This window comes from Macaca mulatta, chromosome 1 (assembly GCF_049350105.2).
Source record: "Macaca mulatta isolate MMU2019108-1 chromosome 1, T2T-MMU8v2.0, whole genome shotgun sequence".
Taxonomy (NCBI): Eukaryota; Metazoa; Chordata; class Mammalia; order Primates; family Cercopithecidae; genus Macaca; species Macaca mulatta.
This window is the reverse complement of record NC_133406.1, coordinates 132757096-132783481: the sequence shown is the minus strand read 5'-3', so window position 1 is coordinate 132783481 and position 26386 is coordinate 132757096. Positions and strand designations below refer to the sequence as shown.

At 36.6% G+C, this 26386-nt stretch overlaps 1 protein-coding gene across 5 annotated transcripts in view; it reads right to left on the bottom strand.

Annotated features, from left to right (window-relative positions):
• The window catches only part of VAV3 (vav guanine nucleotide exchange factor 3), a 397306-nt gene that overhangs the window by 44518 nt on the left and 326402 nt on the right, over positions 1-26386 (bottom strand). For all 5 annotated transcript variants that reach the window (XM_077952262.1, XM_077952264.1, XM_077952266.1 and 2 more), the window contains 2 exons: positions 23808-23944; positions 643-708 (listed from right to left, as the gene is read on the bottom strand). In XM_077952262.1, coding sequence (XP_077808388.1) covers positions 643-708; positions 23808-23944 — 203 coding nt within the window. The remainder of the gene's footprint in view (positions 1-642; positions 709-23807; positions 23945-26386) is intronic.

The following is a 26386-nucleotide window of genomic DNA, read 5'->3' as shown; positions in this document are numbered from 1 at the left end:
ACCCATATTACCAAATGGTGATATTAAAATCATGTTACCCTAAACAGAAATTTATCAGTATCATAACACACCAAGGAGTACATTTTAGGTTACATTCACCCATAATATTAATTGAGCAAATGTTCATTTATTCTCCTTTTAGCTGTGTTTTATATTTTCAGAAAATTCCATTATGACATTATATAAAAAGTAATGACACACTATAGAAAATATATGTAGACCTTTGGCTGAAAAATTTGTGGACTTTGCATTTTCTAGCAAGCTTTCAAAGACATCAGCTGAAGTGTAATATCGCCCTGTAACCCAAGTGACTGGAGGCAGACCGTACCATTCTCAGTTCAGTGGGAAAGGGGAAACTTGTACAATGCATCTAATTTGTGGCTGTGGTTTATTTCTTCCAAAACCTTTCAGACAACTTAGTTTTATAAATTCTGCTAAGTAAAATTTGCCTCTTCTATATATTTTCTTAATATTTAAAAACATATTCTGACAATAGAACCATAGTGATGTTGAAAATAATGATTCTTCCAGAAAATGGTAATAAAATGAATAATCGATTTGGCCAGCATTCTTTGTAGATTTTTGCACAGTTAATCACAGCGTCAAAAACAAAATGAAGCAAGAGAAAATTAAGATACTTACACATGGGCAAGGCTTGACTGCATCACTTGGAAAAAATCCAACCTCTCCAGATGCTAAATTTCTGCCCTAAGAGAAAAAAAATGCCAGTGTTGAAAACAAATTTACCACAAATGATAACCCCATGATACCCCATACATAGCACTGTTACTTAGGATCCTTAGAATTCCTTATGTGTGATATCTAGTCCTGAGCATTAACTTACTGTGGTTCAGAAAAGGAAGTAAAAGCAGAGATAGTTTTCCTGGTTGTTCAACTTTACAGGTGGTTTCAAGTCATGATCATAAAATAATTCAAGTTTATTTTTCAATCTACCCTTCAATTTTGTTAGCTTTGTAACTCTCAATCCTGTAGAACACTGGACACCAACGTTTTTGGCCCTAGGGATGTGGGCTGAGGTGGGGTAGGTGCTGGGGGTGTGACAGGTGGCTTCGGGAGGAAACTGTTCCACCTCAGGCATTAGATTCTCATAAAGGGAGTGCAACCTAGATCCCTCATATGAGCAGTTCACAGTCAAATCTGCACTCCTATGACAATCTAATGCCGCCACTGATTTGACAGGAGGTGGAACTCAGGTAGTAACGCTTGCTCATTAGCAGCTCACCTCCTGCTGTGTGGCCCAGTACCTAACAGGCCACGGTTCGTGGCCCGGGGGTTGAGGACCCCTATGATAGAGAGATAACAGCAGTTTCTATCTTTCACCTTTATATTCGTTGGCATAAGCAGATCATATGAATTTTGTGAAGGCATATAATTAATTATGAATTCCATATAAATGGATGCTATTGGTCTAACAGAAAACATGAGAATGTCTATCTAGCAAGATGAAATTTCAAGATGTGAAAATAGAAAACAATGTAAGTTTTGGATGATTTTCAAATGTAAAAAGAAATAGGATACTTATTAACAGAAGAAGACCATAAGATTTTGGAGAATAGGACTCTATTAGGTTGGTGCAAAAGTAATTGTGGTTTTTGTCATTAAATTGCAAAAATACTAATACTTATTGAATCCTTAATATGTGCTAGACACTGCTCTGAGAGTTTTATTTAATCCTTGCTATAATCTTTATGGTAGATCCAATTACTATCCCCACATTACAGATGAGGAAAATGAGACACAGAGAAGGTAAATAATCTGTCCATGGTCACAGAGCTAACAAGTACAGAGCCATAAATCAAACGCAGATGTTCTAATTTCAGGGCTCTGCACTGCCTCTCTGTACAAGCATAATAGAGACTCATGAAAAAGGACAGTGGGACTTAAATATAAAAAGTAGTTAGGAAACAATTTGACAGTGATAGCTGAATTCTATCATTGGTGATGGCATTTCTTTAAAGGTGTTGTATGTTTTAGAAGACTTAAACTTGCACCAATGTGGAATATGGCTCCTAGATGAGTCTCACTTTTGGAGTTGTGAATATCACAAGGAAACTGATACCATGGTAAGGAAAGGGATTGGAGGGAGAGAAACACATGCTGAAGATACCATATAACGGAGTCTGCTGAACTGGCCAGTGGATTAGATGTGGGAAGAGAAGATGATCTGTTTCTGAGTTAAAGACTGGAAAAAGAATGAAGAATGGAGGTAGGAGATGACTAGAGAATCCATCCAAACAACACAGACTTAGATGACTTAGAGCGGAATCTGGAAACTGGAGCAAGGCTGCATCACTTGGAAAAAATGTAGAGAGAAGATAGAAGACAGAATTTACAGAAATTAGTGAAATAACAAGGCAGAAAGAAACGATAAGGAGAGAGAGGAATCAGAGACCTGGGAGGGATGGCAGAAGTAACTGCAAGGTTGGAAGAACTGTTTCTTTCATTCAGCTGTGTTTATCAAGTGCTCTATAATAGTTTATATTCAGCATGGCAGTAAGATACAAATAAATAAATATGGTATTTGGGACTATACCACTAGCCAGACTTCTATATATAAATGCACTGCAATGCTACCTGAGTGCAAAATATAAGGGTGTGTGGTGGGAACCACACACTGATTAAGCTCAGAAGAGAAAAGAATAAGAATGCTTTAAAAAACAAACAAGACCTTTGAGAGTACACAAAGGAAAGAAGTCTATTTTGCAGAGGAAAGTCCAAAGAGAGAGCTCTGAAATAGTCTTTCCAAAGTACATTTGAAGACGTATCAACAAATTGGAAAATTATGGCTATTATAAAAATAGTAAACTGCCAACTTCCACTCTTCTTCAGAACAACAACAAAAGACTTTATTCTATAGAATGCAGAGTACACGAGAATAAGTGATATTTTGTGACAGGGTATGTTGGCCAATGCAATACTATCTACTTTCTCAGAGCAAACCTGATGCAGAGCCCCTCATGTACATTGATACCTTCATTCTGTTCCTCCTCCAAAACTCAGTTCGCACATTACCTACTCTGTCATCTCTTCCCCAAGGAGCAGATCCCAGATTGAATCCCATGCCTATTCTCCCACCGCACCTTTCCATACGCTTGGTGATACATAAAGTATTAGTGCTTTGGTAGTATTCACTTCTAGTAGTATATGTAATTATTGTTCAACATGGTCTTCTCTATTAATAGACTGTGAGTTCCTGGCATAAGGGATAATCTCTCAGTCATTTTTGTATAAGAAGATGTCAGACACAGAGTAGGCCCTTAACAAATGTTTCTAAGGGGAGATATAACTCAATCTGAGAGTTCCCTGTCACTGAGGAGCATGGCCCTAAATTCTTCCTCATTAAAAATAATAAAATACAGCCATGTGCCACATGATGACATTTCAGTCAATGACTAACCTTATAATGATAGTGGTCCCATAAAATTATAATATCATATTTTTACTGTACTTTTCCTATGTTTAGATACACAAATGTTATAACTGCCTACAATATTCAGTGAAGTAATATGCTATACAGGTTTGTAGCCTAGCAGCAAGAGGCTATACATGTAGCTTAGGTGTGTAGTAGGCTACACTATCTAGGTTGGTATAAGTACATTCCATAACACTTGTACAATGATGCATTTATTGTATGTATCACTGTCATTAAGTAACCCATGACTATATGTCACATTTTTTTTTCACACAGGCAAGCACTGAAAAGGATTAAGCTGCCTGTTTCTATAGGAAAATATTCATACAGTGACATTCTTTGACTTGTCCCTGACATGTTCTATAAGGACAGTGTTGGGGAGTGCAATGTCACAAAGCAGAGAAAAGAGGATGAGAACCCAAAGAATAAAAGAGTGGGAAAAAGAGATGAATTTTTTAGCTGGTGAAGGCATATGGACTGGCATAGTTGTTTCTTTCTCCTTTGTAGAAACAGGTGTTACACACAAAAGACATAAACGGGAACTGGAAGCATACTAGACGGTAGAGGAAGAGACCGCGGTTGTATAAGAAATGCTCTAAAACTAGATGAACATATAATTTTCCATTCAAATCAGGACCTTTTGAGAGTAAACAGGTAGTTACTAATAACTATGCCAGAGCAAACGGTATAAATTGAACTGTTCTGGGTAAACAAGTACACATGGTCATCATATCAAAACTCATTTTGTTCTTTTCACCTCGTTTAAAGGACACTCTTGGAGGTCCTTCAGGAGGGAAGAAATTTCACTAAACAGGCTGCCAATGTCATTCTGAATTGTTTTTTTCTTTAATAAAATGCCCTAGAAGTTCAGGACCATTTCTTAAATGGTCATAGGCATTCCTTAGATGACAGAGTGATGAGAGATAATTTAACCTACTTTAACATATGAATAAGGTTACAATTACTTACTAATTCCTAGTCTCATCACTTTTAGCTATAATATGTGCTATATTCAATAACTTCTACTTATTAAAAATATAGCTATCCTACAACATTTGGAGGATTCAAAACAAAGTAGTGTGTAGGAGGGGTTTCTTTGGTTTCTTGGTGGATGTGTGTGGGATGTTGGTATGGTAATTCATTAATACTAATGGATGGAGCAGCTGTCAATCCCCTACGCATGGATGAAATTGCAGACTGTAACTATGAAATAGAACAACTTCAAATGCAATGATTTAGTGCACTTTATGTGATGATATGAGGTTTTTACTAATCTTAGTGAGAGACATCCAACTGAATTTCCTTCTTCTTTACATTACTGTGTGGGCATTTTATTCTGGGTCAGATAATAAGCTTGTCATCCCTTTTATGAGTATTACAAATGCCAAAGATAGGGAATCATCTTTCAGTTGTCCTCCTGCCTTGTATTTGTTCTGTAAGTCCCTTAACATCTTCAAGGTCAACTTGAAAACATTCCTCTCTCATACTCACGTGTCATCTGATATACCATACGGTGCTATCTTTATATGCATTTATTCTGCAGGGCATCTCTGTACTATGTGATGAGACTTCCGTAAATCTAACAGTACAGGTTGGGTCATTCTTATGAAAATACATTCTTTGGAAAGCACCTGAGAAAATAGCTTATGGGTAGTATATGGGGAGAAAAAATCCACCTTTATAATTTTCATTCAATCACCTAGAGCAGACATAAAGCCAAATCATATTAAATTATAATTCATAAAATAATGCCTTTTTCCTGAAAAACAATTTTTTTTCCTGTAGAAAATGTATCAAACTAAAATTATTGACAACTTCCTCTGACATTCCTGAACATCACAAACATAAAGGCATACTCAGGCACTTATTTATTTCTAACTGACCTTAGGTTTTAACTATTCTTCATTTTTCTTCAATAAGAATCCACACTGAATCATAATGAATTAAAACTACTTCGGTTTGCTGGTAGAAATGATATTCACAATCTACCTGTACAGAGAAATACATTAAGGTATGCCAGGATGCTAGAGCTAAAACCTCGTTTTTAAACCCACAGACAAGGATGGCTTAAAATGACAAAGCATATCTTCTGAAAATCTTAATCGTAAATTGCTTGGCTTCTAACTCTGTAAAAAGGAGAAAGAATTGCTTTGAGAAAAATACAGTGTCTCTTCCCTGTGCCTCATTTATCCCCTTAATACTACCTGGATTGGAGCTTTAATGCACTCCTGGAATAGCACTGAACAATTTGAAACAGATGTGGAAAGCTGAATGTAAAAGGGACAGATTAATGGATATTTATGAATGATTGGAAATTCTCCCAACTTACAATGCTCTAAACACTCTCAATGTATGCACGACGGTGCTGTGGAGATTACTAAGCAATTTATCACACATGGGTAATGGCCAGAGCAACTGTCACCCTGCCCAGTCACTTCCCGCTGTCAGAAATATACAGGTTGAATGTTTGGGGAAAGAAGATGTACAGCAGAGCCATGAATTATAGGAATATAGGTGAATACACTGTACACACAAATTAGTTTATTGATTGGATGGGCAGATGGAAGGAAGGAAGGATGGACGGAAAGATGAACACACAGCTTTTGGAATTATTCTGATGATGTTTGTGAGGACAAGCAATAAAAGAAAAAAAACAGCAAAGAGGAGGCGATCAGGAAAAGACCCAGTCAGAAACTGGCCATTGGTAAGGAGAGATTTTTAATCACAGCTGCAGCCATATTGTAACCATCATCAGTTACATATACATAAGGGATAGTTCTTGGAAAACACAGAAAGGCAGTATCATAGGATGTGTCATCAGAAGAGCTTGTTCTATTTCTAGCTCTGCTATAAAAAGATGCGCAACCTTTTGCAAGTCTCAGTGGTAAAACAAGGATGATGACAAGATCTGCCACACATGCCTCACCAGGTTGTTACAAGGATCAAAGAATTAATATGCATGAAAGTAGTTTGCAAATGCTAAATACTTGTTTTATTTTATCCATAATATTGCTTTTTGATTATTGTCAATCAGTTATTTCATTTCTAAGTTTTCCTTTGTTATTTGGCCCATCCATGTGTTATTAAAATAGAAATGTCTAATCCTGTGTATAATCCTACCACTCTTCATATTTCAGTAAACTTGCTAAGCCGCAAGGAACATAGACTCTCATATCACTTTCATCTGAACAGGAACTATTATATTCCTGATAGTCCATTCCTTTACTCAGATGCTTTCTTGGCAGTACACATATTCTTTCATTGTTAATTGCCTCCTATATGATGAGTAAGATATGCATTTTCTACCAGTAAACACCTTGAAAACTTGCCAAGCATAACTGCATATGGTTATATGATGGCTACTACCATTAATTCCAAAATACTCATGCACACATACAAAACCATAAGCTATGTATTTTTGTTATTTCTTAGTCAAAAGGGGATATGATCCTTAACTTTTGTCCAATGTATAAACAGTGAAAGTTCATGAGGTTGTTCAAAAGACAATATAAAATATCCATATCTCTGGCATATTTCTCTTGTAAAGTGACTGTCATTGGCTTAGAATTCTGAATAAGTCTAAGAAACTTGTACCTTGGTCCAGGATCTCTGAAATTAAATTTACCTTCAATTTGTATAGGTTTATAATTGCATCGAGTCATCAAAACATATGACAAAGGCTTCAATTATAGTTGATGGTTTTTCCAATTCATACAAAATTGTGTTTACTACATCTCTGAAATTTTGGCAGATGGAAGTGTCAAAAACCCTTAAAAATTAAAAGTTGTGAAATGTATACTGAGAAAAAAAAAACCCACTAAAAGCCATAAGCTGTACATCTACACTTATTAGATTTGAGATGAATACAACACTGGAACGAGACTTTACCAAGTGTTTTTCCTGTTATTCAAAAATGTATTTGGTGAGGTCCCTGTGTAAGACCTGCAGCAAGAAAGGGAATCCTCTGATTATGGGTGTCTGAATGCTTTTTCTCCAAAGTCTCACTGGGTGGGATGTACATGATACAATCCTAAATTATAGTCTTATGACTGTGTGTGTGTGTATGTGTGTGAAGTAAACAAGAGAATACCTTTAATGATAGAAAAAAAAATTTGGGCAAGCAAAAACCAGTCTACATGTAGGTAAGTCAAAGCCCACATTGTTACTCAATACAAAATCTGGAAAGAACCAGGTTCTACCACATCTTGGTGAGAAGCCATATAACCCAAAACCAATCCAGGCTTAACAAAGGTCCAAAGAAATCTGCTTTTCTAATACTGGCAGACAACAAATGAATGTTTTTCTATCCTTGGCAATTTTAATCATAACTAATCACAAAAGAAAATACTCTGAGTCATAGAACCACACACACTAAATGCTCATGGCAGCATGAGATATTTTTAAAGAATGTTACTTTTCTACTAAGAGCAAAAGTAGTGCTTTAAAGAAAAGTTTACTGACTTCTTAATATGCACAAGGCACTGTGTTACAAACTAAGGAATTAAAAATGAATAGACATGGACAGGATCTTCAAGGATCTCATTCAGACAATGTCATTTCCTTAAATTCACTTTAGCTTTGGTTCTTTCCACAGATTTTTGTGGTATTTTTGATGAGGAAAAAACCTGTGAGGTGATAATTTGATACGACTAGGGAATTGGGTGCCTGGGTTTTATTTTTGGCCTTCTGATCTTGAGTAGGTCATTCAACCCCTCTTGGCTTCATTATCCTCACCTGTGAAACAGAGCGCACGACCTAAGGATTTCCAATGTCTCGGCTACCACCAATGTTCTTTGCTTATATAAGCACTTTTGCAATGCCCCCACAGTACTCCACTCAGTCATGGTTGGTCAAAAAATATTTGACCCACAAATTCTTAATTAGGGACAATGTGTGCCAGTAATTTAATCTTTTTTTTTTTTTTTTTTTTTTCTTTTTGGGATGGTGTCTCACTCTGCTACCCAGGCTGGAGTGCAATGGTGCGATCTCTGCACACTGCAACCTCCACCTCCCAGGCTCAAGCGATTCTCCTGCCTCAGTCTCCCAAGTAGCTGGGATTACAGACGCACACCACCATGCCCGGCTAATCTTTGTATTTTTAGTAGAGACAAGGTTTCACCATGTTGGCCAGGCTGGTTTCAAACTCCTGACCTCAAATCATCCACTCGCCCCAGCCTCCCAAAATGTTGGGATTATAGGCATGAGCCACCGTGCCAGGCCAGTAATTTAATCTGATAGCATTTATTTACAGAAGACAAGGACATTTCAGCTTCTTAATGACATTCATTTTAACTCAGTGTGAAGCGGTCTATTTTCCAAAGCACATAAAGGTTGATTTGTTAGAAATTGCATTCATTAATTCATTCTTCAGGAATTCAAATTATCATGAATAATTAAAATTCAATATATGTTATAATTTGATAAATTATTTGGCCACAATTCTTAGGGGCATGTGCATGTGCATACTCTACTGAAACCACTTGCGGTGTCAAATCAATAATCATGTCAGATGGAATTCCAAATTCATGGCCCACTGAAAGTATTCTGTGATTGACACAAACTTTTAGTAATTATGGCAGAATGTAGCTTATATAGTAATAAAATAATGGAAGAAAAAGGACCACAACAGAATTTCTCAGAACTTTCTCCCATAATGTTACTCCTTTACTCTCCAGAAAAAAAGAGATAATACTTCATTGTCTGAACTTCTACTTAGATGGCAGTGTCCTCATCTAGGTACATTATAACCTACATTGCACTATACCAAGTATTGGAAAAATACAAGAACTGTTAACCAAAAACATCCATCTTGAGAATTAACAATGAGGACCTCACCCACTTTGTCAGGAGGCCTGCCAATTCCCATAATACAGTCTGTACACTTGGAAACATTCCTGCAAACTCAGTTTATTATCTATTTAATCAAAGCCAGTTGACAATCACCCAGGGAAAATGTTTCTTACAGGCCTTTACTAATGCCTATTATCTTCTATAATCATCTCTCCCAAGGCCTCCCTTGTTCTAGTGCAGTCACACACTGCCTTTTTCTCCTTTCCTGTAATTAGGGACTCTGATTTAACTCAGTATTTACAGGCAAATACCTGTCAAAATCAAGGTCTCATGATTACAGGACATATTAATGCCAACTGCGCCTCTACGCTTTCACATAGCTTTTTATCCCCATGGCCACAATTTCAATTCTGCCTTGGCTTCTACTGAGTTTACACAAGGGATGGGGCTAATACATCAGTGGTGAGAGGCAGTTTAGAAGAAAAGCCAAGATGAACAGTGGGACACCGGGAAAACAAGCTCCAACACTGCCTTAAAAGGATCATTGCCATGATAAAATCTAAGTTTGAGACATTATGAAGAAATGCCCTTGGATAGGAATCTGAAGGGGAAAAACGCTTACCAGTTCCCAGAGACGTTTACTCTCTGGTTTATAACCCAAAGCAATGAGTCTTGTGGTGTCCAGAATCAGTTTTCTTAACAAAGGAGATCTGATTCTTTCTTGCATTTCTGTAATGTTCTTATTTGCCTCTGACTATGATGCATACTAACACTTGAATTTTTAGATCAGAAGGAAAAATACACAGCTTTCGAAAATTCTACTGGAGCTAATATTGTTGTGTGGTCCAGAAAGGATTAGAAGTCTCCTTTTAATGTAGGGCAAAGGAAAAGAATCCTTTGAAGTGACTGACTTCTGAAGCTTCAGGGAGAGGTGCTGGAGGAAAGATCTACTAACTCCACTCAGCCGCACCTCCCTTCTCCAGGCTCAGAGGGTTTCTGGGTTGTGCGTTATTGCACAGATCACTTACATTCTCAGTCACATTCCCTAGGCAACGTTTGTTTTCTGTAAACCCCTATCTCACTCTTTCCTTCCCCATCTCCATCACTCTCTGTGAGGTATCTTGGGTCTTCCTCAATCAAACCTGCTCTGAGAAAAGGGCTCATGATTTTTACCCTGATGATTATTTAAATCAATCAATCTCTTCAGAATTGATCATTTGCATTTTTATGTCTAATTATGAAGTAAAAAGTTTAATCTCTGATTAAAGAAATTTCAAAAACTGGGTATGAGAATTGGGAAGGCAGAATAGTCTTCCATGAGACCATATGTGCCAGTGAGACTCTTCACATTAAATATGGGGAAGAGGAAACCTAAAAACAAAACCAGAATCAAAAAATACCTGATTATCATTTTCCATTTCTGGAAAATAAAGCATATCTTTCAAAATCATTAATCATTATACCCAAATACACTTTTTTCTCCTTTTCAATCTCTTTTCAACTTTACTTCCTATGATTCTCACAACACTCCATGAGTCATTTAAGAATTAAAATCTCATTTTATAGATGAGAAATTTGAGGAAACAATGTTAAGTAGTTTTAAAATTATTCTGAGAGAAAAAAGACACATTTAAATCTGACAAGATGAATAAATACTTTAATGGTCTTTCAAATGACACCATAAAGTATAATTTAATAAATAACTCATTTTAAAACTTGTAAATAACACTTTATGGAGATCATAACTCTGAATAGACTTATTCATTCCAGACCTATGGACTGAATGCCTATTTCATTCTAGGAACTGAGATAAAGTAATGAAAGTCATAGCTCCTATATTTCTGGAGTGCTCTAACCAGGCAGGAAGAAGGATAAAAAGACCCTTAGGACACAGTATGATGGGTGTTACGATAGAAACCCTTTTGGTTCTGAGAAGACCTCACAAAAGGTGACCCAGTATTGTGCCTTGATGGTAAAGAAGGATTTAGCTGACAGAATGGGGGCGAAAGGGAAAATCCAGGAAGAGGGTAACATATACACCAATGGTTGGAGCTTTGAGAAAACAGGTCTCCTGTGAAAAAGATCCCCCTAATCAGCCCTTCATTTTTTTTATTCAGCTTAAAATGAAGAAAAAAATACTTGTAAAAAAAGAGAGTCACTCGGACTGTTTGAAGACCAAATACAGCAGTCCCTTGGGAGGTAAAAATTCTTGACAAGGTAAACTAAGACAAGGGCCAGTTTACAGAACATTCATCACCATTGTGTCTGGATGGCTGAGAGGATGGTAGTGGGGAACCCAGCACCTGGTCGCCCCTGGCCAAGTCAAGAGCCCACCACCCCCCAGGTTCATTGCCTCTGAAATCAGCACAACTAGAAATGCTTCCTTCCTCCTGAGAACCTCCAAGTTCTCTCTAAGCTCAACTTACTGTCTGACTTTTTATTTTCTGTGTGACTCTTCCTGTTACACAAAAAGTTATACATAAAGTGATTCTTTGTTTCCTAATTTTTCTACCAAAAAAGAACAAAACTGCCTTTAAAAGTGTGTTTTCCTTAGAGGTGTTAGAGAATTAAATGACTCTCCTAAAACAAAGTACAATGGTCTAACATATAGAACTAAAGTAGTAGACCAAAAAGTCTGAAAAGGACTTTAGTTTTAATTCTACAACTGCAATTTTATAAACAGGTGATAAATTTGGCCCTTTAAAGTCACAGTTCTAGACGGAGGTAACACGATTTTCCATTTACCCTCTTTATGAAGACCTTGTGAATTAATCAGAATGTGGGTAAAAACATTTTCACTCCTTAGAATAAAGATCATGTAGATGCGTGATTAGTAAGCGTGAAGTTTCACAACTATTTTCTAAGTTATTTAACTTTCATTGTGGATAAAAATATATATTATTTTTGGCACTGATTACAGTTCTACTGCTTATAATTGCCTTTTGGTTCCAATTAGCTTACAAAATTCTCCCTGTGGAACATTTGAATATTTGTAAATGACAATGGAGCAAATAAAACCCCATGATATAAGACACAGAATCCTCATTGTTTCACAGCCTTTATTCTAAGAAGAAAACACATGTAAAGCATTCTATTATAGTAGAAACCATAGATGATGCGGCTTAATTTTACACTTGCCTGTTTCTCTGTCTTGCCCTCTCTTCCTTTGTGATAAGTATAGTTTATCTTTTCTGGAAAAATAAAGTTTGTAATATGAATAATTTCTTCCAGTATGAAGGATATTCTCAGGAGTTACTAAGACTTTATTATCACATATTGTAACAAAGACTTAAAAGCAACATGTTTATCATCATCAATTGGATGACATGATCAGAATTGTCCTGTATGTTGTTACGCTCAGTAAAAACTATGCCTTACACCTGCACTAGAAAATGTGCCCCAAACGGCCAATTTCCTATTTTATATTCATTTCACTCGAAGACAATTTTATAGAGCTTTCAAGGAAAGAAGAAGAAAAAAAAGAAGACGACAAAGAAGAAAAGAAAATGCTGCCAAAATGAACCCTTCAATGCGAAGATTGAACAGAGTACATTTTTACAGCTCAATTGATAATTCATTGTTTGAAAGAAGTAATAATGAAAATGCCGATAGCCCATTCATTCAATAGCATTAGAAATTACTGTTGTTACAATAATAATGCAGACTAAATTAATAGCTATTCAAAGAAAGAAAGTTCCTGATATATAGTAGAGGATAATTTGTATTCTCCTGACATAGCATATGTGGAAAACATGACAGTCTACTACAAAATCTGACTTCCCACACTAATGAGTGAAGTCATTCACTTGCAAAAACAGAGAAAACAGGTTAGAAGGCATAACTTCTCAAAAATTTCCAAATAAGCCAAAGGACCTAACTAGTACAAAAGACATTTTTGAAATAAAATACAAAGCCATTGTAACAGTGCAATAAGTTTTCTAGATTTTTATCTATAGGTTTAATGCTAGATATATTTGCAACAATATGAGTTACAAAAACCTTAATAAAAAAACTCAAAATGAAAACCAGGTGCATCACCTCTCCTGAGTTCTGATCATTCCTTACATCATGGAGGCCTCCAGGTTAGAAACTGGTTCTCTAGTTTCTGGTTCTCCCAACATGAAACACAGTCAGTCACATAGTAGGCACTTTATAAGTATCTGAATGGATGAATGGTAGGATAAAAGGATGGAAGAATGGATGGGAGGATGGATGGATGGATGGATGGATGGATGGATGGATGGATAGGAGCCATTATTTAATGGGCACTGTGCTAGAATTCCTTTGTGTATTTGTTTTATTTTGTATGTGGTGATTGCTACTTCCACTATACAGATAAAACTGAGGCCCTCTTCAGAGTAAGTAATCTATTTAAAGTCACACTGCTAATAGATGGCAGAGTCAGTAACATTCAGCAAAATAAACTATCATTTCCTAAACACGTAACTGGCTTCTCCAGAGCTAAATATGTACACTCTGAAGATTAGGAAGGAACCAGAAAGAGGTGCTTAAAAACTATGTTCTCGAAAACAATTAAAAAACATTCCCAGTGAGGGAGTCACATATTTTAGGATTCAAGTCATAAAGTACATGTCTTGAGTATGAAAATCAGCAAATTGACATAAAAGGGACCACTGTAAACATGCCTAAAGACACACATGGCTTCAAAGGATCAACCAGTCCATGACTCCACATTTAGACCCAATAAGGAGGAAAGGTTTTTGTTCAGAATTTTTTTTAAAAACATGGCATTGTAGATCACGCCATTGAGTAAGTGCAGATTCAACCCAGTTTCCTACATGTACCTGCCATATGTCCAGTCTATGAAACAAAAGCTAATTTAATCATGACAGCCTTGAAACACTGTAAGATCTTAAAGTGCTTTTTCAATTAGAGAAGACTATATCAAGTTCAGTACAAAGATTGTTTAGCAAGTGATTTTTTAAATCATGCACTAATTTGTCAAAAAGTTACCCCTTATTTGGTAACTATCAAAGCCAAAGTATTGTAACACCTTATTTTGTAGCTACGCTTAATAATACCAATTATCAACCAGTGAGCTGGGGATAATGTCAAAATTACTATGGAATCTTACCAATTAGATCATCAAATCAACGGCTCACATTAGATTCATCTGGGGTTTTATACAACTTACTTATGCCTAGGCTCAACCAAGGCTACCTGTGTCTTAATCTCTGGAAGTGAGGCTGTGTGTTGACATTATTGCAAAGCTCCCCAGGTGATTCAGTCAGGCGGGTAAGCACTGCTCTGGTATAGCCCCACTCATGTACACATGAAGAAACTAAGCTATACAGTGATTAAATGTCTTGACCGAAGCCATATAGCTATTTGGCTACAGATACATGACTTGGATTTAGTTTTTCTCATACTGCCAGTGGTTCATTTCAATAAAACTAGCATTTGTTGGTGAAAAATTATTTGATTGGTTTAGAAGTATCCGTAACACAATTCTGATCCAAGTTACATCTGTGTGGGAAACATGAGATGAACTTTTAATATATGTGCAAAAAGTCAAACATATTACTGGCTGCTGGCAAGCAAAAATGGTTCTTCTAAAGACAGGAGACCTAATGACAAACCAATGATAGGAATTGATAATTGAAGTGTGAGCAGTGTCTGAGTAGTGAACAGAGTTGGCACTCAATGCACACTTGCTATCTGAAATAAATGTGTTAATTGGTTTTCTCTGTTCTAAACATTAGCCTTATTTGTTTCTGATCATTACATATACCCCAAACATACCCACATATCTTGTCATCCAAGGGTTCTCATTTGTCCTATGATTCTCCTAAGTGTCTCCAAAATCATTCTAATACTATGCCAGAAAATCTTCAAGTTTATAGGCTGCTGAAAGGAAATGACAACTAATAATGTCTTTCTTTTTGTCTAGAAAGAATAGGAGGCAGTAACATTCAGTAAAAAATGGCACTGGGCTAGTTGTCCCAGAATCTCAATTACAGTTCTACTTTTAACATTATGTGGCTGTGAGGAATGAAGGAAATAATGAATCTCAAAACATGAAAATAATTGAAAGCACCATCTAAACCTAGTGTGATAGGAAAAAATAGTGAATAAATGAAAAAAAAGATACTATACACAATTAAGTTTTACAAATCTAAGGTTTAAGAAGAAAAGATGGAAAGCAACACAGAGCTTGGTTAGAAAAATATGAATTCCAAAATTATCTTTTTAAAGCTAAATGCCTCTAAGCACACATTTGGCTAGGTTCTAGGACTCCTGCGTGACCTTCAGAGTGATCTCAAACATCAAACTTTTCAAGCCACTTATATGCACCAAGATCTTCAACATTTTGTGGTTGGCTTGACTACTTCCTGTCCCTTTCTTTGTTATGAAAAACTGATTGGCTTTCAGTGCCCTTGGAAGAGCTCAGAAAACCAGTTGATTCTTAGGGCTGCTCATGTGGCTTCAAAATGTTTTCTGTCTGTGGCACACTGTTATTTTGGTATCCTGGTGAACCACATCTACTGGGATTTGATTGGTATGGTCCCCTTCCTCTTGTATCTGGGCTGGACATGTCTTGCTTTAACCAACAAAAAGTGGCAAAAGTAATTCTGCACCAGTTCTGGTGTTTAGGTGTAAGACGGTCCAGCAGTTTCCACTTTTACACTCTTGGGAGCCAGTTACCATATAGTAAGTCTAAGTACCCTGAGATCACCATGCTGTGAGGAAGATAAGGAGCCACTGAAGAGGTCAATGTGCAGAGAGCCTCCACTGAGTTCCTAGACAAAGGCTAACACTAACTGCCAATCCTGTGGACACGGGCATTTGGGATCTTTCAGCGGCTCCCAGTGCCCCAACCATGAACTGAAGCAGAACCACCTTATCATCCATAGCATTATGAGAAATAATAAATTGTTGTACAATAATCACAAAACTGAAACACCATCACAAGTTTGATGATGACAGTGAAAGAAACTCACAAACCTAGTTTCTTTAATTAGCATAAAGACAGCCACCATCCCAATATCCCTAAGGTGCATGAAGTTTAGGAAGGCAGCATGAGCTTCATCATAAACAACATGATTGTAAAACAAGTGCTAGAGTGTAATAGTAAAGAGCTTGGACTCTTGGCCAGAATTCCTATGTCTGAATCACAGCTCTGCTAAGTTACTAGCTATATGTCTTTGGGCAGGCTATTCAACCTCACAGTGGCTCAGTTCACTCATCCATAAAATGAGGATAATAATAGTAATTCATTTCATATAATTTTCATTAGTATGATATGTATTAACAAAGGTATTCTTAAAACTCTACCTTGTACATAAAAATGTACAGTGAATATCAGTTGTTGGTGCTACTGTTGTCATCATTACTATAAGGAAAGAATAAATAAGAGAGAATTCTGCCTGGTTAGAAGACACTGAAAATCAAAAATGCATTTAATACATCTACCATACTGAACATAATAGTTTAGCCTAGCCTACCTTAAACATGCTCAAAACAATTAGCCTGCAGTTGCTCAAAATAATATAACACAAAGTTTATTTTATAATAAAGTACTGAATAGCTGATATAATTTATTGAATACCGTACTGAAAGTGAAAAACAGAATGGTTGCATGGGTCCTCCAAGTATAGTTTCTACTGCATGTGTATCATTTTACACCATCGTGAAGTTGAAAAATCAGTAAATCAAACCATCATAAGTCAAGGACCATCTGTATTTTGGACTGACTGAAAATGAAAATACAGAGCTTTGCAAAATTTTGGGAAGGCACCAAAGTAGCACTTAGAAAGAAATTTGCAGTACTAACTATATTAGCAAAAGAAAGGAAAGTACACAAATCAGTGAGCAAACACCCTACCTTAACAAACTAGCAAAAGAAGAGCAAATTAAGCCCAAAAGAATAGATAGAAAGTAATAAAAATCAGAGCAGAAATCGATGATACAGGAGAAAAAAACAATAGAACCAATAAAACCAAAAGCTGGTTCTATTAGAAGATCAATAAAATGTAGACCTATCTAGTCGGGTTGACCAGGCAAAAAAAGATACATTAGTGATATTGGGAATGAGACAGATAATACAACCACAGATTCTACAGATATTAAAAGGATAATGAAGAAACATTATGAATAAAAATTCATGCCATTAAATTTGACAACTTAGACAAAATGGACAAATTCCTTGAAAACCACAAACTACCAAACTCACTCAAGGGGAAGCAAATAACCTGAATAGCCCTATGTTTGTTTTATAATTTTATTTTTTTTTTAACTTCTAGGCCAGGTGTGCTGACTCACGCCTGTAATCCTAGCACTTTGGGAGGCTGAGGAGGGCAGATCACTTGAGGTCAGGAGTTTGACACCAGCCTGGGCAACATGGTGAAACTTCGTTTCTACTAAAAGTACAAAAATTAGCTGGGCAGGCGTGGTGACGTTCACCTGTAATCCCAGCTACTCCTGTGGCTGAGGCATGAGAATTGCTTGAACCCAGGAGGCAGAGGTTGTGATGAGCCGAGATCCTGCCACTGCACTCCAGCCTGTCCAGCCTGGGCGACAGAGCGAGACTCCGTCTCAAAATAAACAAACAACAAAACAAAACCTTCTACTAAGCAAACTCTAGGCCTAAATAGCTTCCCTAGTAAATTCCACAAAACACTTTGGGAAGAAATAATGCTAATTCTATAAATCTCTTTTAGAAAATTGAAGAGAAGGGACTAGATCCCAACTCATTCCTTGAACATTACATTATTACCCAAACCAGGCAAAGATATTACATGAAAATAAAACAAAATATAAAAAGGGTAATATATAATTGCTATTTGGGATTTAATCATAGAAAAGAAATGTTGATTTAACATATGAAAATCAAATTTGCCACATTAATAAAAACAAAAAAAAATTTTATCATCATTTCAATGGATGCAGAAGAGCATTTGACAAAAATCCAACATCTATTACTGATGAAAACTTGCAGCAAACTAGGAGTAGAAGGCAATGTCCTCAACTTGATGAAGGGCATTTATGAGAAACTGCAGATAATGTCATACTTAATGGTAAGAGACTTAATGTTTTTCTCTAAGATCAGGAATAAGGCAAGGATATACTCTCTCATGACTTCTATTTGATATTTTACTGGACATTCTAGCCATTGCAACAAGTCAAGGAAAAGAAATAAAAGGCAATCAGATCGCAAAAGAAGAAGTAAAACTCTGTATTCATTGGCAACGTGATGTCTACATTAAAAAATCTGTTGGAATCTACACAAGGAAAGCTACAAGAACTAGTAAGTGATATAATAAGAGTTAAAGAATAAGGGATCAACATACAAAAATCAACTGTATTTCTATATCTCACAATTTACAATAGAAATTAAAATTTTAAAACTCATTTATAATAGCATCAAAGTGACATGTGAAATAATTACAGATAAATATGACAAAAGATGTATATGACCTTAACTCTGAAAACTGAAAAACACTTCTGAGAATTAAAGACCTAAATAAATGAGAAGTATAGTATGTTCAGTGATTGGAAGACTCAATCTTGTTAGGATGTCAATTTTCCAATATTGATCTACAATTCCATGTGATCCCAATCAAAATCTCAACAAGCTTTTTTTATTGGTGAAGTTGATAAGGTGATTGCAAAATTCATAGACACGCAAAGGACCAAAAAAACTCAAAACACCTATGAAAAAAGGAAAAGAATAAATTTGGAGGACTAACATTGTCTGACTTCAAGACATCTTATTAGCTGCAGTAATCAAGACAGCATCACATTGGTATAAAGATGGAGAAAGAAATCAATGTAACAAAATAGAATACAGAAACAGACCTACAGATATATAAAGATATGTATACACACACACATAAAGATATATATACACACACATATAAAATATACACACAAAGACACATACACACATATATAAAGATATATATACACACATATATAGATACATATACATAAATATATGTGTACACACACATAAAGATATAAATACACACATATGTATGGACAACACATTATCTACAAATGTACAAAGACAATCCAGTGGAGAAATAATCGCATTTTCAACAAATGCTGCTGGAACACCTAGATATCCATATGTAAAAAATCCCTGCCATTAGTACCATATTAAAAAAAAAAAAAACAACAAAAAAAAAAACAAGCAAATGAAAAAAAAAACTCTGAGGGAGTGAACAGGCAACCTACAGAATAGGGAAAATTTCTGCAATCTACCCATCTGACAAAGGGCTAATATTCAGAATCTACAAGGAATTTAAATAAATTTACAAGAAAAAATCAAACAACCCCATCAAAAAGTGGGCGAAGGATATGAACAGACACTTCTCAAAAGAAGACATTTATGCAGCCAACAGACTCATGAAAAAATGCTCATCATCACTGGCCATCAGAGAAATGCAAACCAAAACCACAATGAGATACCATCTCACACCAGTTAGAATGGCAATCATTAAAAAGTCAGGAAACAACAGGTGCTGGAGAGGATGTGGAGAAATACAAACACCTTTACACTGCTGGTGGGACTGTAAACTAGTTCAACCATTGTGGAAGACTGTGGCGATTCCTCAAGGATCTAGAACTAGAAATATCACTTGACCCAGCCATCCCATTACTGGGGATATACCCAAAGGATTATAACTCATGCTGCTATAAAGACACATGCATGCGTATGTTTATTGCAGCACTATTCACAATAGCAAAGACTTGGAACCAACCCAAATGTCCATCAGTGACAGACTGAATTAAGAAAATGTGGCACATATACACCATGGAATACTATGCAGCCATAAAAAAAGGATGAGTTCATGTCCTTTGTAGGGGCATGGATGAAGCTGGAAACCATCATTCTCAGCAAACTAACACAAGGACAGAAAACCAAACACCACATGTTCTCACTCATAGGTGGGAATTGAACAATGAGAACACATGGACACAGGGTGGGGAATACCACACACCGGGGCCTGTCATGGGGTAGTGGGAGGAGGGAGGGATAGCATTAGGAGATACAACTAATGTAAATGACGAGTTGATGGGTGCAGCACACCAACATGGCACATGTATACAGATGTAACAAACCTGCACATTGTGCACATGTACCCTAGAACTTAAAGTATGAAAAAATAAAATAAAATAAAGTGGCCTAATGAGTTAAAAAAAAAAAAAAAACTCAAAATGAATCATAAATCTAAATGTAAAACCTAAAACTATAAGGCTTCCAGAAGATAACAAAGGAGAATGTCTTTGTAACTTTGGGGTAGGCAAAGATTTGTTAGATGTAATACCTTTAGCATGATCCATATAAAGAACAAATTAACAAATTGGACTACATAAAAGGTAAAAACTTCTGCTCTATGTATGACATTATCAAGAAAATAAAAAAAAAAAGCAAGTCACAGGTTAGGAGAAATATATGGAAATAAAATGTTTTATAAAGGACTTTTACCCAAAATATCTAGGGAGCTCTCAAAGCCAAATAATAAAAAAATGCATGACTCATTAAAAAATCTGACAAAATATTTGAACAAGCACTTCACCAGCAAAGTTATATAGATGGTAAATAAGCACACAAAAAGATGTTCAGCATTATTAATGAATTAATGATTAACAAAATGCAAATCAAAACTACAATGAGACACCACTATATACCTGCTAGGATAAATACAATTTAAAATACTGGCTCATGCTTGTAATCCTAGCTACTTGGCGGGCTGAGGTGGGAGGGATGCTTGAGGCCAGGAGTTCAAGAACAGCCTGGGCAACTTAGCTAGACACTATCTCTAAAAAATTAGCCAGGCATGGTGACACATGCCTGTTGTTCCAACTACTCAGGAGGCTGAGATGGGAAGATGGTTTGAGCCCAGGAGTTTGAGGCTACAGTGAGTTATGACTGTACCACTATACTCCAGCCTGGGCAATAGAGCAAGATCCTGTATTTAAAAAAAAAAAAAAAAGAATGACCATACCAAATGTTGGCAAGGATAAGAGGCACCCAGAACTCTCAAATACAACTAGGAGAAATGTAACATGGTATAGGCACTTTGAAAAACAATTATCTACATATGATCTATACATTCCTCTCTTGGCATTAGTACCTAAGAAAAATAAAAGCATTATGTCCATACAAAGATTTATATTTGAATGTTCATAGAAGCTTTATTCGCAATAGCCAAAAACTAGTAGCAACCTGAAAGTCCATCAACACGCTAACGGGTAAACAAATTGTGCTAGCTCCACACATGGAATGATGATCAGCAATAAAAAGAAAGAGCTATTGTTATACATAGCAACAGGATGGAATCTCAGGATAATCATGTTGTGTGAAATGAGCCACAAAAAAATTATACATACTATGTGATGCACATCAAATTCTAAAAAAATACAAACTCATCTCTAGTCTGAAACCAGAACAGTGGTTGCTGAGGGTTGTTGGGTGAGACGGAACAAAGCAACAGACAGGAGCATGATGGAGGGATTACCAAGGGGCACAAAAACCTTTAGGGATGATATTGGATATGTTTATTCTCCTGATTATACTGATGGTTTCACTTACATATATGTGTGTGTGTGTGTGTGTGTGTGTGTGTGTTCAAACTTCTCAAATTGTACACTTAAACTATGCACAATTTACCATCCATCTCAAAGTTTTTATATAAAGTTGCACTAATGATCCAAGAAGGAGTAGTTTCTGCAAGAGGTTGGCTTATGACTAGGACATGGAGCGGTAGAAATTGAGCATAGACTACTTCCCCAACAAGCTTAGCTTTGGTTGTGGAGAGGAAGAGGGTGAGAGAGTGTCTGGCATAACCAGACAAAAGGTTGAGTTATGTGTTTAATATGGGAAGAGACTGAGAATATTTATATGCTATAGAAAAGGAGCCAGTGGAGAGAATGAAGTTGAAAATTTAGGAGTCAAAATTCAGCTGATGGAATACAGGATAAAAAGTTCAAGAAGAAAGGTAAGTCTTGAATGTGAGGAACCTTATGGCTACAAAGGCAGGTATGTTTTCTGGTTAGGCTGACAGACACAGAAGTGGTCTGAAGAAGACCTTTCCTTTTCTGGGAAGGATGAAGTTCGGAAGGAGTGGGATACTTAAGAAGAATGGTGGAGCTTTGGAAAATTCATTGGCTACCACAGTTGAAATGGTGGTTAGAGATAAATGTTCAATCTTTGGGCATTCTTATATTAAGATGACAGACAATAAAATAGATTTAAGCAAATAAAATAGCTGTCCCTTCCACATGTGCACAGTTGATTATTATCCAACAGTCTTTTCTCTGATTTCTCTCTTTTTACCTCTAACCACATTTCACTCGTGATACTCTGTTGATCCTCACTTATTTTTCCCTCAATGCACAATAGATTTTTTAACCAATTCTTTCCTCAACATCATTGGGAAGTATTTCTAACATACACATGAAATTCAGGAATTTAATGAACAGCTTTATTCAATCTTAACATGATACCATATTTACCTAAGTTCAAAAAAAGTTTCAACCAAATAAAAAGGTCCACGGCCCAAGAGAGATTTCATCATGGGCAAACATCAATATGCTCACTTACTTTTTACATTTCACAGATTTTATGAATAATGCCCAGAGCACCTCTGAGAACTCCAGGTATTACCGTGGGTAGGCAAAAAGCAAATATGGTCAGAAATGGCCACAGGCAAGCTAATTAGGTAGTTTCCCTGAAGTGAACTGTTAATATATTAAAGCCATGCAAATTAGATCATACCCACAGGTCCTAGGTTTGGAAAAAATGCTCTGGTAAAGTGGGAATTTTTAATAAAAATGATAATTATGACCCCACAGCACTGATAGTATTTTTCTCTAGTGTTCCAATTTTTGTTGCCACTTTGGCATTAGTAAATATAAAAAAGGCTAATAAAAAATATTTTCCACACATCATGTAATTTTTCTGAAGCTGAAAGCATGCAGTTTCTAAAGACAAGAGTCATTTTTCTTTAAGCAGTAATAAATCATGCATTAAATCTAACAAACTGTTGGATAGTGTCAGAGGCGTGTGAACCAGAGCAACTCCATCTTAAATAGGAGCTGGGTAAAAATGAGGCTGAAGCCTACTCGGTTGCACTCCCAGAAAGTTAGGGCATTCTAAGTCACAGTATAAGACAGGAGGTTGGCACAAGACATAGGTCATAAAGACCTTGCTGATAAAACAGGTTGCAGTAAAGAAGCTGACTAAATCCCACCAAAACCAAGATGGCCACGAGAGTGACCTCTCGTCATCCTCACTACTACACTGCCACCAGCGCCATGACAGTTTACAAATGCCATGGCAACGTCAGGAAGTTACCCAATGCGGTCTAAAAAGGGAAGGTATGAATGATCCACCCCTTGTTTAATATATCATCAAGAAATAACCATAAAAATGGGCAACCAGCAACCCTCGGGGCTGTTCTGTCTATGGAGTAGCCATTCTTTTATTCCTTTACTTTCTTAATCAACTTGCTTTTGCTTTGCACTGTGGACTTGCCCTGAATTCTTTCTTGGACAAGATTTAAGAATCCTCTCTTGGGGCTGGATCAGGACTCCTTTCCTGTAACAATAGTACCTGCCAAAACAGACTGTGTGCATCTCCTCTCAGAAGTTCAACCGTATCCCCGGCCTGGAGGTGTAAAGGGGGTCCTTCATGAAGAGCTGGGGGTGGTGTTCCAGAATAGTTCCTAATGACCTGCATCTTTGGTAAACCTGAAAATAAGCCAAACAAGTTTTAGAATTGAAAAAACAATGATGTGTGAAGTCTACATGTACTTTACAAAAAAAAGCCATTATTAACATTAAAAGTGTTAATACCACCAAGTCCAAGTAAACATTTTAAGTAACTACAATAGAATGCTTTTCAACTTTCTCATTATACGAGATGGTAATAGAATAAGACACATATTTATCCCGTGATCTCTGACATACTTTTCCTCTCCCTTACCATCAATCTCTTTTTAGTTGAAAAAATATTTCTCCTTCAGCTGATACCTGCTTCATAAAAAACACATCACGTACAGTTTAATGGAAAAGAATCAATTTTTTCATCAACTCTATCCTTTCTGCCTATTACTTTCCTCTTGGGCACTGGCTGATTTCATCACTGAGGAGGCTCACCCTTTCTGTGTATGTATCACATTGCCCAGTATATGTTTCATATCTTAAGGTTATCTTTGTAATTCAAAAGCAAAAAGGTGATGGATGTGCCACTGCAATACTCAAGACATTTATATGGAGAAACTCTTCAGGCTCAAATTTAGGCTTGCAAAACAGACCCAATAAAGGGAACATGTCTAAGCCAATAGCACCAATGATATTTGAAATACAGATCCATTCCTTCTCTTTGTATTTCTTTGAATGCACAATGAAGGCCTCAGTTCAATATTTCATTTTTGAGAGAACAGCAGCTTCAAATGAACATGGGTCTAGGTGCAGCAATACTGGTCACAATGAACAACCTCACAGTCACTTATTCGTTTACAGGTGAAACTGCTCCCAGCTAAGAGAGGTCCACTCATAAACATGATATTTTTTGCACATTAAAGGACTGAAGCCTTTATTATGCTTCAGAACTTTTTATTCTAATGATTAACCATGGTGAAGCTGTAACTGGCTGAAAATGCTGCACTAAACATATAAAGAAGGATGAATGACTGTCATTCGGTTCTACATGTCTAAGTTACCTAGAAAAATCTCAAAAGCTACATGAAATGCTTCAGCGAACAGTTTATTAAAGTCCTCAAAATTCTTTTGAACAACCATGCCAGAGGGAGAAAAACAAGTGTGGTTATAAACTGAACAGACTAGAAAAGTTTTAGTCAACACTTGTTTATCAATCCAATCAGGAGGCAGAGGTTGAAAAACACTGTGCCCTTCACCCCAGTTTAGCTGCTGGGACTGCTGAGGCTTGTCAGGAGTTGCTACATCCTCCTTTGCTTCTGTTCTTGTGCCGCAGAACCCCCAGAGGGATGATTTTAATCTCACATTCAGGGAGTATTTCCCTACCAGATGTCATAAGGTCTCACCCTAACAGCAACAGCAGATTTCATTGACTTTCCCCTGAACAACACTCTATAAGAGAACTCCTCTCAGGTAAATGTTTAACAGACTTGCTCTCAATACACTGTAAATGCCTTTAGTATAGAGAGTTTATTTTACACATTCTATTAAGTTGCTACTGCTAATTTAAAATGAAACCTAAATATCCCATACACACAAGTGATTAAGAACTCCAACAGGTGGAAGAGGACGTAATGTAAAGCAGAATAATTTTTTAAATGGAGTCTGGTTTGCATGATAGTTAACTCCATGTTTAAGGGAGAGAACTGCAGTTCACCTCTGTTTTATTGAGCACTTTTAGGGCAAGGAAAGCATCTCATGTGGTAGACTGCCTGGGTAATTTTGTTTTTCTGACAGTTTTAAATAGAGGCGGAAGTCAAGAAAGAATATCTTTTAAACCTCAAACAGCTGATGTGGCCTCAAATACAGGGGCCAGTCCTGAGCCCTGGCCTTTACTGCAGTTTTCCGTTGCCAAGAGCCACAGGGATAAAAGCGAGTAGCGCCATGTGACAAATGATGGAAAGAGCAGTTCCTTTATTGTCAACATGCCCAAGTCAATCATTCTTAAGAAGAAACAACTGAAAATTCATAGAGTGTTTAGGAAAAAATTAACTTTGATGGCATTTCACCACCCAAATATATATTAGGAATTAAAATACAGAAATGCCCAGGCTCCATAAGAGGCTGTAAGGTGTTAGGGATGGAGCAATGCTGCCTCATATGTCTTTTTGTAGATGGACTGGAATGCCCACAACATGCCCATAACATGTAAAATTTAACATTACGAAGGGTACATACGCGAGTATACTCCAGTCAAATAATAGGAGCTAGCTATGCTACAAAGTAGGTAAAGATATACTGCTTTTGTAGTCCCACTTATTCCTAAGTGTTTTATTTACTCTGTCTCTTCTGGTATTGCTTTCTTCTTGGTTATGAGCTTCATTTAGGAAGTTCACCTAGTAGCACACTACTATAGGTATGTTGCTGACCTCATCCCCAAAGCAAAAATGTGTAAACCGTGCCAAGAATTATGCTTAAGCCCAGGTAATACCCACTAGGACATTGTTATTAACCTCTATTCAGCCATCATCA